The sequence below is a fragment of the Diadema setosum genome, chromosome 12 (assembly GCF_964275005.1).
Source record: "Diadema setosum chromosome 12, eeDiaSeto1, whole genome shotgun sequence".
Taxonomy (NCBI): Eukaryota; Metazoa; Echinodermata; class Echinoidea; order Diadematoida; family Diadematidae; genus Diadema; species Diadema setosum.
Window position 1 is genome coordinate 25,495,802 of NC_092696.1, and position 15,293 is coordinate 25,511,094.

Below are 15,293 nucleotides of genomic sequence, written 5' to 3' on the forward strand. Positions count from 1 at the left end.
TCTTTTCACATCACTGACATTCATATTTGCCAGCAGAGAATTTCCATCAGGGCAATGCAGAAGAAACAAGCAGGAGAAACGTGTAGTTACTTTAAAGCTTGGTTTTTATGTTGAAGGAATTAAACTTGCATTCAATAAACTTAAACATCCCTTGTCTGAACTACATCGAACAATTCAGCCGCGGCTCTCAGATATTATTCCAAAGCGGTAAGATCTCGATCTGTTCATACACATCATATTCACTTTCAAAGAGAGAACAAACTAACACTTGCAAAGCATACAAACAGGGAGGTGGGAAGCTATACTCCCTGATACAAATCATGAACTACATTCACACAAGAATCGATATTTCAACAGGTAGAACGTCATAAAGCTATAGTAAATGTACTTTGTTTCTCAACTGAGAACTTCAATGTGATACTATACTCTCTCCATCACTAAGAAAAATCAAAGCAACCGATGGGATAATGACATGATTCATTTTCATCTCGCTCAAATAAAACAAACAGATGAAGACCAAAAAGAAAAAAAAACTGAGGCGTCTTCCTCTTTCCTTCTCTCCTCCTCCTCTTCCTCCTCCCCTTCTCATATTATGGCGGTCTTCTTCTTCTTCTTCTTCTTCTTCTTCCTTCTCCACCTAGTCCTCGTTTTCCTCCCTCTCCTCTTCCTCCTCTTCCTCCTCTTCCTCCTTCTCTCCCCTAGTCCTCCCCTCCTATTTCTCCTCATCTTCATCCTAACTCTCATTCACGTCTCTATCGCAGGATGTTCTTTTTCACCCGCTATTTTTCCAAGCCGACCAGTTCTGCACTCAGCTCCCATAACTTGCTGGCAGCGGCGTCATCCTGAGCTGCCTTAGACGGGGTCTTAACAGCACAGTCACTGCAAGCAGACAGGAATGCAAAAGGCATTTTTGATGATGAATGTATCAGTTCACCCAAATGCAGACTAATCATTACTCTTCAAGTCCTTTTGTCAATGTGGTAACGGTTTCATTCAGGGATTTTTAACGCGATATCGCGACAAGAAGAAAAAAAGAAAGAAAGAAAAAAGGCAAGAAATTGTAGCGCAAGTAAGTTTCGATTGTTGGTTGTTGACAACAAGTCAGATGCAGTCTTCTCAGTACCCACATAATGTGGGTTGGGCTCATTCATGGCAATAATTATGACCTGCAATAATATTGATGGAAACAGACTAAAAGAGGGTTAAATGTCGGTTACAGGAAGGCGAACTGCAAGACGGGTCGATTGATCAAAAGGCAGAGAGCGCCATCCCTCCGTGGCCGGCGAAGCAGTCATTTCGTTTTGATTCAGTTTGGTACGATAGTCTCCGCATTTCGAGGATATTGATAGCAAAACGATAATATGAAAAAAAAATATATAAAGCTTAAAGACCCTATTTGTCGTTATGCCAAGAAATGAGAAACAAAAAGACTTGGAGAAATTCGTCAAGTATGATTATGCCATGTTTCACCTCATTCAAATATCACATTGCAAACTGTTTTCTTTATCATGGTATCAAACAACGATTCATGATATCCCTTGGATGTATATCCTAAAGTTCAGGTGTGACTTTTTTTCAACTTGTCTCCCTCTACAAATTAAACTGCGGAAAGTAGTAGATGACAGGTTCGAGTCCCACTGGTTCCTTTTTCCGACATGTTTGTTAATTTACAGATCAGCAGTTGCTTAAACAAACTGAATTTGTAGAGAGAGACTAATTGAAGAAACTGACACCTGGAACTTCACCCCTCTGAATAATGTCTTTCTTTCATCCTAAAGTTGTTTGATTATCATAATTCCCACCTGTAGTAGAGGCCAGTTTCGTTCGCCGCCTTCTCATCCACGCAACAGTAGATGTTGGTCTGCGCGCCGCGCTCGGCCGTCTTGTAGAAGAGACGCATAATGGGATGGATAGGTACGAAGAGCCAACTGTATGATGTCATGTGCCGCTGTAGCTCGGTGTCCACGGCGCCCGGATGGAGAGAGTAACACGTGACACCCGTCCCTGGAAAGTTGAGGATTTGCAATTGGAAAGAAAGAGGCGTGTCCTTCAACACGTGACTGTCATCACAAAGGATAATTTATTCGGGATGGTCATCTTTACAACAATTGCAATAATATTAAATAAAACAGATCAGTATCCACTGTGCAAGCGGAGAAAACAAACAAGTAAACAAACTAAAAACCCTCGGTATCACGTAGTAAACTGACTTTTGGGTGGAGGTATATCTATTATAGTTTGGCTTCTTGTGAGAATCTTGACACAATGGTTGAGTGTGACGACATCTGGACAAAAGATTCTCCTCAGTTTTGTGTCTTGCGAGCGAAGTGAAGGACTACCAACAACAACAACAACAACAACTCTTTAAGAGAACGTGATGCTATTTAGATATCATGGACAAACCGAATAAAGACAAGAAAGGACTCAATATGTTTGTCATGCTGTACAATGTCACCGGAAGACGTTTGTATACACAAACTAAAAGTAGCTGATAGAACCCGCTCAACCTACCGCAGTATGCTGTTGGAGGTAAATATTGCGATACGATTCCACATCGCATGAATGACTTTGTGTATCACTGCGTGATAGTTTACACGTTTACACAGTCACTTCAAATAATTTTTCTATAATAATTCTTTTTTCTATAATATTGGATGAGAAATAATTATGATTATATTGGGTGGATTTGGGTAGATTCGTATACTCGCAGTAATTGAACGAGTGATTTATATAGAGTTGTTGTTTTTTTTTTTGTTAGGCTAAATGTGTATTGATATAAGTTCATGTTTTATTTTTTTTTTCTTTTCGTCCTGAAACAGCTGATCAAATGTATTATGTTTGTGTGTAAATGTACATACATGTATATATTTGTGTAACGGTCAATTGTGGTGTGATGGACCGGGTCCATTGTATTTCTTTCCTTTTACTTACCTGCCTGTGGGCAGGTAGTAACCTATAGGATTGTTTATCACATGCTTTCATTTGTGAAGGAAATAAAGTATGTTATATATGATGGAAAATAATAATTATTAAAGAATGCCTCAACTTAGTAATCGTTTATGGGAGGTGCGTCCTTATTCCTATTACTGCCTGCCACATTTTGACTTTCATGAAACATCAAAGCAAAAAAAGAGAAAAAAAAACTATCAATGAAATTGTGATACATGTACTACTTTTAATCAGAAACGAATAACAATGCTGTGTTGTGAAAGACATTTCACATGAGGTAAAGACAAAAATAGGTAAAGTTCGTAATGACATCGAATGATGTTCCTGTAATCAATTTGTCGCTATATTTGTTTATTGTAACTTCTAATAGCTTATCATCTCATACTTGACATGCATACTTTTATTTCTTGTCATAACCGTAGGCTCTATATTTCTTTTCATTCCTAGTTCCTTAAACCTCAACTATTTTTTTAAAATATTTCCGAAGGCTGAAAAACTGGGTCTTTGCGTTGAAAAAAAAAAAGAAAAATACGTTGGTTGCTTGATTGTTGGTATTTGCCTGAAAGAAGACGCATACAATTGTAGTTTGCCTTATATGATTTTCAAATCTTGATTGTTCGATTTTTTCTTTTGATATTGCAAAGTAATCTTCTATCTACTGTGCTGAATTTCCGAGAATGTATATATTGAATTAAAGTATCATCAATATAAAAACTGTTTAGTTTAAACCGCACTGATGAATGCTAACCCGCTCTGTGCCAGGGACTTTGGAAAGTGCGTCATACAACACTGCGGGTTTTCAGTTCCAATCGGCATTCAAACACATAAACGGTCAAACGAGGCAACAGAATAAGGCTGATTTACCCGAGAGCCGTTTGGCCAGCTCCCTAGTGAAGAGGATGTTGGCGAGCTTGCTCTGGCCGTAGGAGACGATGGAATCATACTTCTTCTCCAACATGATATCGTCGAAGTGCATCCGGCCAAACTGGTGGCCGATCGACGACACGTTGACGATGCGACTCGGGGCTGAGGCCTTGAGGAGATCGAGTAGGAGGTGGGTCAGGAGAAAGTGACCCAGGTGGTTGACCCCGAACTGCATCTCAAACCCATCCTCCGTCTTCCAATGAGGACACATCATGATTCCTGGAGAGGTCAAAGTTCATCTAACAAAATCATTACCAAGCCGCGTTTCCATGGTTACCACATTTTTTTGTCACTTTTGTTACATTCTTTTTTGTCAAATAAACTACATGGTGTATTTTAAAGGTACTGTTTACCATTGGGAGCAGTGATTCAAAAAATGTTCGAATTATCACAGTTGACGCATATGTGTAGGTCAGTTGTATCACAAAACATCCTACCATATAAAAATTTTGCAATAAAACCTAAAATATCAGGAGATATCACTATTTTTCTTAATAAACCATAACTATAGACGGTTTAGTCTAGAGACAATTTTATTATAACTATTGTTCACATTTTGTATGTTTAACAATACTTTACATTGATTATACTAATTATAGCTTCTTTACACTGGTTGTTTCAATCCCTAACTCACATTTTAGAACTATTTTGAAGCACTAAAGCTAGGTTTTTGTTTCATCTGCAGATGGTAAATGATGTCTTAAACATAAAAATAAGATCATCAATATTGTCATCGAAAGGTAATTCCTAAATAGTATTTTATGTGCATATCTATATTTTCATTTTTTTTTAAATAAATAGTTACCAGTAACACTGTTACCTAGTTGCTCAACTCTTATGACTACTATTGGAAGAAAATGATGATAATGACGATCATGATGAGTATCATTAGTTATCATTATCATTATTGTTATTATCATCATTCTTTTATAATTCTAATGACTGGTGTCGTTGTTACTATCATTACCACTCCATTGCCTCGATTCGGCGGTATATCAAGATATACATGGGTCTACGAGGGATAGTTTTGCACGTCATTTGAATTCTCCTCAACAGTAGAATATAGCATCATGACCTTTGTGTAAGCATTTATGTAAAAAGCCAAATTGTAATATCTCTGACAGATATCAATTTATTATCGGTGACATAATCGTCGTATTTTATTTCATATCATGTTATTCATTTTTCATTTTCAACATAAGATGGTACATAATATAAGCACAACGTAATTGTGTGAACACAAATTGTTTTTTTTTTCAAATATTTAAAGTAGCTTGTGAATACTCATTGTTATATGCATGATAGGATAAGAAAGTTTGAACAAAGTTCTCTGACCGTGTGATCATGCAAATTAATTTGCCTTGTCGATCCCGCAGTGCGAAAGAATACAAACGATATTATTTCATCAAGCAGTGTATCTGTGTAGAAAAAAAAAAAACACACACAACACACACACACACACACACGCACAAAAAAACATACATTCATTTACTTTCGCAAAAAGTCACACATGATCATGCAATACATTAATGTGTCCTTATCCTTTTGGATGGTGTTAGCAAGTGCTTCTTCTATCTTTTTGTTACTTCGGTTTTCTGGTTTTGGTGTTTTTAGATGAACTCTATTTTAAGAGTTTTTTTTTTTTTGGTTTTTTTTTTCAGTTTCCTTTTAGTAAAGACTGGTCATCACTCTATCATACCTGCGTTGTTGAGTAGGATATCGAGGCGTTCTTCCTCTTTTTTTATATCGGCGGCAAAGTCCCGGATGGACCTCATCGAGGCCAGGTCCAGCTTCTTGACCACTACGTTCTTGTTTCCTGACTCTCTGATGACCCATAGCTGTGCCTCCTCGGCCTTCTTCAGGTCACGACACGCCATGATGACACGGGCTCCTGGACACACAAAGGAAGATGTCATAATTAGGCCTAATAAAAACAAAAAGAATATTTTTTCGACATTCTCTCTCCCTCTCTCTCCTCCTCTCTCCCCCTATTATTTTGTCTCTCTTTCTATCATCAAATGGACAAGGTGTAAGCAGCTAATGGATGCTGTCTTTTTCAAATCAAACAAAATGTCAATATCGAGAAATTTGATTTCGACGCGTCATGACTTCTTTAAAGGGGGAAATCCAGTCCAAATCTAAGTTAGTCTGATAAGAAAGTAAATATTACACTGCAAAAACATGGGTGTTAGATTGAACACCACGGGTGTTAAATCTAACACCGATCAAACTTCAATAAAGGACCACACCCACAGGTGTTAAAAATGCACTGTGATGGTGTTGAAAAGTGTTCACCTGACACTTCGTGGTGTTAATTTGATACTGTACCTGGTGTTATTTTGACACTGTACTGGTGTTAATTAAAAAATGACACCACATGGTGTTGATTTGATACTTGTTGGTGTTAATATCAATGGTTTAACACCCGTCCAGCTTCAATAAGGGACCACACCAGCTGGTGTTACTTTGGTGTAAAATTATTTTCACATTTTTTTTCAAAAATCTAGTATTTTAATGTAAAATTCTTGATCGTCTTGTTTAAATTAAAAATCAACAAGAAGTGCAGTTACTAAGAAACTCTTCAAAAAGCAGTTTAAAATTTGGAAATGACACCCGGGGGTGTTAATTTAACACCATAAATGAGCACCGAAAATTTAACACCAGCTCGGTGTTCACTATTTAACACCGGACTTTTTGCAGTGTACGAGTTCAACGGTAAAATTTTGATCGAAATCGGGTGAAAATAAGGAAGTTATGACATTTTGAAGTTTCGCTAATTTTTTAGGAAATAGTTCTAGAACAGTCAATATGAACACGCAAAAGCAAATGGCAAAGTGAGCATGTCATCCCTCGCAACTTGCCATTAATAAACTTACATAAAATTTTGAAATTTCCAGTTTTTTATTCAAATGCAATTATGCGCAGGCTCAAATCCTGATATATCTAACTGATCACTATTCTGAAGTTATCCGACCAGGAATAACTTCATGTTTCCCACTTCAACGACAGAAACATTGAATTTTCGTCATTTTTATGTACACGATCAATGGAAAATTGTGAGCTTATGACATGGTCAGCTCATCATTTGCATATTCATATCCACTGTACAAGAACTGTTTTGCAGAAATTAGCAAAACTTAACAATTTCATAACTTCCTTATTTTTTCATCCGATTTAGTCAAATTTTTACTGTTGAATTCGTAATACTTTACTCGTTTTTTTTTTTTTTTTTTTTTTTTTTTTTTTTTTTTTAAATCAGAATAACTTATATTTGGACTGGACTACTTTCGTAATGCAGGAGTCTGTGCCAGAAGGAAGCAACTTGCAATCTTGTAGTTTTGTATAGGATGTGAACCCAAGAATATTTTCTTGAAATGTGACAGTTTTGAAAAGGAGATGATCCAGATGATTTTTTTTTTTTTTTTTTGTAAGAGATCTGATCTATAGTTCCTTGAAATTCTGCAGTTTCCCTTTGAAGTTTAACCAAGAAATGATTTCTTTAAACTTTAAATTTCTTGCGATTTCTTTGCTGGGTGAGATTTTAAAAAAGGGACTGAAGTAAAATGCCACTCTGTATATAGAGGACCGAAGTGATGACGTCAGAGACTTTTGTTCATGTACGCTCTATATGCAAATCATGTTCTACTCCGGAAACGAATGATAGCTCGGTCGCAATGAAGGTTCACACTTTAGTATAGTTCTTTTTTATTTTCTTTTTTATCACATATATAGGCATTCCCCGCTTGTCTTATTCGGTACCATTAAATCGTCTGGTCTGATCTATCCGTTTTCCGTTTCTTTTTCACAAACACTGATTACTCGGGGCTTACAGCCAAACAAGCTTGCTTTCATGTTATAGGTCCCGTCGTACTTCTCTTTGTTCAACCCCATTTCGATTTCGACCAGTTATCATTACAATTGCTGTGTTATTACCATGTATATTGTTTGTTTTTGCACATTGTTTACAAGGTAAAATAACTTGTATTATTATTTCTGATGTAATGTTCATAAATAAGAAGTATGAAAATAATTGAATTGAATTGAATTAAATTGTTGCAGGTTGGCTTGGAACCAGGTGTGCGCACAAACACTTAGGTCTGCAGGTGAAGTTGTCGAGTACTCTTTATGTATGGTACCAGTACATCTTTGGCACGATGATTGGTACTTATGAGTTTGATGTTGATGAACTGAGTAACCTCGTGTAAATGGAATGGTAGAAATTAAAAAAAAAATCGATTTAAGCAAAATTGCACAAATAATGAACTATTGCAATAGTCACGCTATTTCGTGGCTATATTTCAGCAACATCCCTCTGCACAGGAAAAAACAAAACAAACAATAATTATTACTGCAAAGTAAATACAGTTCTACATCATATATTTACGCGAATTATGCCGAAACAATATGTTCAAATTTCACGTCAACTGTAGGAATTCTATAATGTCTATAGGGAAGGTATATGAAGGCCATTAGGAGACATGTAAAGGCTGTGACGTCCTCACCTCACTCAATGCGCATGCGCGATCGTGAACCCGTTTCCCATCAATTCCCTCAGAATGTGCACTCGGGTGCAGCCTTAGAGAATGAAGTAGATTTAAACAACAGCACACATTATCATACCTCTTTTAGCCAGGTCCTTGGCCGACTCTTTCCCGATGCCTGTATTGGATCCCGTGATGATCACCGTCTTGCCGTCAAGTCGCGCCTTGCTGTAACAGCGCCCTCCCTGCAGCCATCGTCTCGTGAACACCATGGCAATAGCAGCTGGGTAGAGGGATTGCGAGGAATAATATTAACTCTTTTCATGCCATGATTGCTGCTTTATGGATTTTGTGTGTTTTATATGGCGCAAAATTGCAACTTTGGCAACTAGCCAGAGCAAGGAGGTAAAAAAAGACCTCCTTGGCCAGAAGCATAGCAGCTATAGAGTCATGGAACTGGGGGGGGGGGGGGGGGGGTGGAGGAGGGGGGAGGAGGGGGAGGAGGGGGAGGAGCAAGGAAAAATATTGATCACTGAAATTGGGGATTTTTAGAAATTTACGGTAATAACAACAATTTCAATTAAAAAAATCAAACTAGCAAAATGGTTAGAAATGGCAAACAACAATGTAAACCCAACAGTGTCACAGGTAAAACTAATATTTCCCATTTTCATATTCTAATTTTCACATCCACACCCTGTGAAATATGGGCGGTTATACACAATATACGACAAATTTTCGAATTATACGCCGCTCTCAACACTATTAGGAAAATTCTAATAGTTGTAGTTTTTTTTACATAGAAACGACCCTATTAGTAACACTATACTTTTATGCCATTCTCTCCAAAGTACTTATCCAAGTGAATATCCTTTGCAATTGCACGAATATCTCTGTACTCGTATCTATCTATCTATCTATCTATCTATCTATCTATCCATCTATAGATCCATCTATCTATCTATCTATCTAGCTATAGATCTATCTATCTATCTATCTATCTATCTATCTATCTATCTGTCTATCTATAGATCTATCTATCTATCTATCTATTTATATAGCTATAATGTATTTATCTATAAATGCAATATATAAATATATGATATAATTATAATCATACATGATACGTATGAGAAGAAAGAAGATGATATATAACATAATATATCTCTTCTTTCTCCTCCTCTGCCCTCTTCAGACGGTGGCGTTTCTTATGCTAATCTGTGTCGTAATAGCGTTGCGGGATACTAGTATAACTAGAAACTAATATCGTGTATTATTTTTTTTTTCTACCATAATAATGTAAAGTGTATATTCTGCGTCCTCTGTCGCACAAGTCAAGGTCATCGTCACAATCGGGTGCCCATACGACCCTCCAAGAGTGCTTCTTCCATGGTTCAATGTTCCACCTCAATTATTGCGTGTCTGGTCATTGCTGGTGTATTTCTGGTGATGTATTATCTTCCTTTTGCAGCAAGACCCTAATTTTATCATTTCTTGCATCATCATCTCTCACCGTCTCACAGTAAAGCTGTGCAAGATACAAGGTACGTGCACGCACGCTGGGTACCTGCTAGGTCGGCCAGGGGGACAACTCCGCCTCACTAGAACACGCGGATTAAAAAAAAAAAATAAGTCAAGTAAAAAAAAAAAAAAAAAAAGAGGCAGACATGCAGTAGAAATAAAAGGTCAAATAAACAGGTTATGATTAAGGAAATAGATAAAGAAAATCTGTGAGGAATTCTTAAATGATTTCCGACCTATTGTACATTGGTCAAGTAAACAGGACATGGTAAAGGAAATGAGCAACAACAACAAAAAAAAAAATGTTTGAGATAATCTCCTCGAACGTTTTCTGACCTAGTGTACACAGGAACCCGCAACGCGGCCTTGAATTTGTGGCCGAAATCTAGGGTAGAGCGAGTTGGCACTGATCCAGTCTACAATGATGAATTTATTAGCTGGAGAAGATGTCCAGTATGAACCTCTGGTTATGAATTTAATTAAATAAGAATGGTGTATATCCTTACCAGTCAAAATGCCAGCAACTGCGGTGGTGGGTGAGAGTGATCCTGTCATAGTGTTCATCTGAGCCCGGAATATGAAGTGGATTTTTGGGCGCGGATTCTGTCACAATAGGCTTTCAGATAGGGCTCGACTTGGGCGGCAATATACGGTATATAGACACACATCAAACGATGTGTACGGCAGTGGTGTCCTGGATAAGTACGCGGAGCCGCTGGGGCAGCTGTGTATCGTGTACAGCGCGTATAATTATGCAGAGGTAGTGCGTGACCCCTCTTATAAATGCACGTAATATTTTTTTCAACGGACTGAGAGTTCGCACGATCCGACTCAACTAAATGTGTGACGTCACAATATCAACAAGCTTTGGTCACTTTAATAGCGTTCCGTTCTTCCACGAGCTGCAGTAGTGAGGCAGTATAAAATTTGATGCCCATACAGTCATGTTATTTAATTATAGATATCAGCGAAATGAATTTTAAGTACAACGATAGTCCGTAGTTTAATTTCAGTTTTTCCCATACACATTTTTCCTTGATCATCAGTTTTGTTTTAGACAAGGTGAAATTGTCAATTTTTTAAATGTAAAACCATTCTGATAATATTTTGCACACATTTTTTTTTTTTTTTTTTTTTTTTAAGTTAAAGTCATTGAAAAAAAAAGGTCTCCGTTTGTGAGGATATGCAGACGCTGGTCACGGTAGAAAAACCATACACCGAGTTCGGACCATGTCTCTGCCTCTTATGAGTTTAATTTGTTTTTGCTTTACTTTGGTTGTTGTTGTTTATACTTTTTTGTTTTAGTTTTGTCTTGCCTTGTTTCGGTTTATTTGTTTTTCTTATTCTTTTATTTTCTCCTATCTTTTTATACTTATGTTTCTTTTTTCGATGTCTTGTTTTGTTACTTGCATTTTTGACATTTTGAAACTGATAGCAGTACCGGTCATCTTTTAACCTTTGATCCTCTGCAGCAAACCAAGCCTGCCCGAAATCTCCTTTAGAATAGCCTTCAAAGGCTACTGTTTTTTTTTTTTTTTTTTTTTTTATATACAGTTGTTTATTTGTTGGCTTTGATTTATTTGTTTGATTGCTTTGGCTTTGGGGTGTTTCTTGTGAAGGGGTTTGAAGGTTGTAAGAAATAACAAACACGTGGGACATTTGAATTTACCACTGGCTGGGATCCATTTCCACACTTGTAACCAGGAGTGAAAATGAAGAGCTTGCTTCCAAAAGGCGCTAAATCCATTGATTTAGCGCCTTTTGGAAGCAAGAGCTTCTAGTAGAGAATCGATATTGTGGAATATATGAAAACAAGTTCATGTTATGAATATGTACGTAAATATATACTCTAGTGTATATCTATCAAGCAGAAAAAGCAGTGCATTTTTTATTGTGTTTATACTAAACGGCAACACGATATCGTCGAAAGTTTGTTGACTCATGATTCGTCCTTTTCCTTTGTCCTAGAAAACTGTAGAATTGTTGTGCAACAGATGGCGCTGTACGCATTCTCAGTTTGGATGCCATTAAAGGACAAGTCCTCCTTCATATATATGTAGATTGAGTCAAGGCAACAATATCAATAGAACACATCAGTGAAAGTTTGGGGGAAAATCGGACAATTAATGTTAAGGTATAACTGCCATAATTAGTTGTTATAGCTGTGTTAAATGTATTCAACTTTTGAATCTAAGCTTGTTTTATGTGCCTTGTATCGTTCTATTTGATATTGTTGTGTAAACGTGATATTTGTCTTTACTCAAGGTGTTTGTATTTTTTTTTTTGGTCATTTTACCATTATTTGTGTATGTATGTGGACCCCCATGGAAACCAACTCTGCTGATCAGGGTGTTCCACCCCATGAAAAGGCAATAAATTCAATTTAATCAATCTAATCAATCGAGTCATTCGGTTGGCACTTACAGGTGAACAGGTGAATCAAATGGATCGTGTTTGTTGGTGCGGCTATCCGCACAACATGGATTAGATATTTGTCTTTACTCAAGGTGTTTGTATTTTTTTTTTTTTTTTGCATTTTACCATTATTTGTGTATGTATGTGGACCCCCATGGAAACCAACTCTGCTGATCAGGGTGTTCCACCCCATGAAAAGGCAATAAATTCAATTTAATCAATCTAATCAATCGAGTCATTCGGTTGGCACTTACAGGTGAACAGGTGAATCAAATGTATCGTGTTTGTTGGTGCGGCTATCCGCACAACATGGATTAGATAATTTATCATAATGATAATAATTATGGAAGGTTTGAAGAAGCACCCAGTCACTCACTCTCGTACATATAGCTCATAGGTGTGCGCATTGTGTACACAACGCTAAAAACATTATATATATATATATATATATATATATATATATATATATATATATGTATATATATATATATATATATATATATATATATATATATATATATATATATATATATATATAATATTAATAAGTAGCACTGCAAAGAACAAGGTGTACACCACGAGAGAGCGTTTCACTAACATCACTAAAACTCTTACAATTTAATTGTTGGCAATATTACAACACATCTACTACATCTTTGTAACCTTTCACTGTCAACTGGCATAATATTTCCAAACGCATGCAAAATCGCAAATAATGTTCCAATCCCCCCCCCAAAAAAAAAAAACCAACAACAAACAAACCCACAACAAACGACTGCTCTGTAATATGCTATCGTCCTATGATAATATTCTTTCTAGTCTTTCTGAAGTTATAGAAAGACTTTTCAGGAAATTCTATTCCACGGATACGGCAGTAACCCCATGGTACGGTAGACTGCCGCATGACTTAGCTGAGTAAAAAACACGCCATTGATGTGTTCACGGACCCAAGCAAGGAATTCGACACTCAAGTTTTGACCACACTATCCTTGTACACATATTACAATTTTATATTACAATTCAGGGCATGCCGGGGAATGGTTTAAGATATATTTCACAAATAGAAAGCAATACATATGCCATGAAGCATCACCTATATGACTTATTGCGGTGTCCCCACAAGGCTCTATATTGGGCCAATTACTATTCCTGCAGTGTGCATCAATGACATTTCAAAGTCATCTATGTTACTACAATACACTCTATATATTTGCCGACGATACCAATGTAGTGTGTTCCAATAAAAAAAAAAATGATATCATGTGATCCTGCATCACAAAACCAGCAAAAAGTCGCCAGATATGGAATTTTAGTTAAAGGGTGTGTACAGTTCTGGTCGAGGTGAGGATTTAGCTTTTAACGTTTTGCGAGATATTCAGAAACCACTCTATGAGATGTCAAAGAGCATGCAATTCTAAGGGGTATCAAAAGTTTATTTGATGAAAATCGGTTTTGAAATGGCTGAGATATCCAAAAACAAGGTGAAACAAAGAGATCCTAATAAAGGCGTGGCCTGTCGCCTTTTATTATTATCACTTTTTTTGGATATCTCAGCCATTTGAAAACCAATTTTCATCAAATAAATGTTGAATCCTTCTTAGAATTACATGCTCTTTCATATTTCATACGAGGCTTTTCATTATCTCACTTAGGAATGTTCAAAACTTTAATCCCCACCTCAACCAGTAACAGTCCCTTTAATCTCCAAGATCTACACTTTGTTGATGACTTAAGACAAAGGCGACACAAGTGCCAAGTCGACTCGCACATGTAACAGCGTGTGTTCCAAACCGGATGTCTGTTGGCGTATTTTAAACTTATGTCTATGCACTTATGATACCATTTGGGGGCTACTTTAGTACATGTCAATGGTGTTGTGTTTGTTTTAATAGCCGCACGTCTGCCCAGACTAAGACATTGCTCGGCAGACAATTGTTTTAAATTTGATGAAAATAATGACGCCATGTGTTATAAACATTGAGTTTACAATACTTATTTTATTCTTCGCTCCATAACTCAGGTAGGAAAACGCAAAATAAGCTTATCTTCCTATTCATTGTCTCCCCACATCTCTAAGCCACAAGCATTGCTGATACAACACTAACGTACTAAGTATCTATGAAAATCAATGTTCTGACTGATAATTTCTAAACTATATGTTTGTTGCAGTTCGTGTGATAATCTTTTCATTTTTTTTTCGGTCACGAGAATTTCACACATTTTAACCCATGACACACAAACTAAATATCGAATGTGCAGAAAAGAAACCAATATTATTTTATTTGGAATCATTGATTTTCAAATATTAAGCGCAGGAATAATGTTTGGTTATTTATCAAAGAAATTTATCATCATGACAAAAAACAACAAACAAACAAAACACTTGTCAAAGCAGGATGTCGCACGCATCTAAACAGAAGCAACCTTTCGTAACCAAAGGTTTCCATTCATTAGATACATCGGATCATTTTTTTTTACAAAAGAAAAGAAAGAATCATTAAGTAAAAAAATACTCTTAAGAATATTGTAATATTTTCTTTAATGGTACCGTAAAAAAAAAAAAAAAAAAAAAAACCGTAACTAAACGGCACTCTTATAAATTGAATTACATGTATATCAAACAATAGAAACCAAATACGAATGACCCTAACTGGCATTGACAGGTCAATAAATAATTTTTTGATTAAGATGGTCAATATATTGGAGATCCAGAAAAACAAATGCAGATGCTTTCAATACACTGCAGTTACTTCGTAAAGATCAAAACTGGCTTCGATAAGCAGGTATATCGGATTTACCAGCCATTTTAGAAATTTTTGAGAAGATTGTGCATTTTTGTCTTTACGACATGCATAATGTCATACTTGTACCAAATCAGTTTGCTTGAGAAAAAAATTCATTCAGCGAATCAAGGTATAAATGAACATTTATGATAAATTCATATGCTCTGTTATGCGTTAAGAAAAGGTGACTGGTATATTTTTTTGGCTTTATAGTGTTGAT

The 15,293-nt window shown here is 36.4% G+C and overlaps 1 protein-coding gene across 1 annotated transcript; it reads right to left on the reverse strand.

Moving 5' to 3' along the window:
- Positions 1–779: 779 nt before the first annotated feature.
- Positions 780–10,457, reverse strand: LOC140235592 (retinol dehydrogenase 11-like). Its single transcript, XM_072315596.1, has 6 exons — positions 10,382–10,457; positions 8,494–8,637; positions 5,573–5,764; positions 3,814–4,092; positions 1,803–2,004; positions 780–879 (listed from the first exon to the last, which is right to left on the reverse strand). The coding sequence occupies exons 1-6, from the start codon at positions 10,437–10,439 to the stop codon at positions 780–782; spliced, it is 975 nt and encodes a 324-aa protein (XP_072171697.1). The 5' UTR covers positions 10,440–10,457.
- Positions 10,458–15,293: the final 4,836 nt, after the last annotated feature.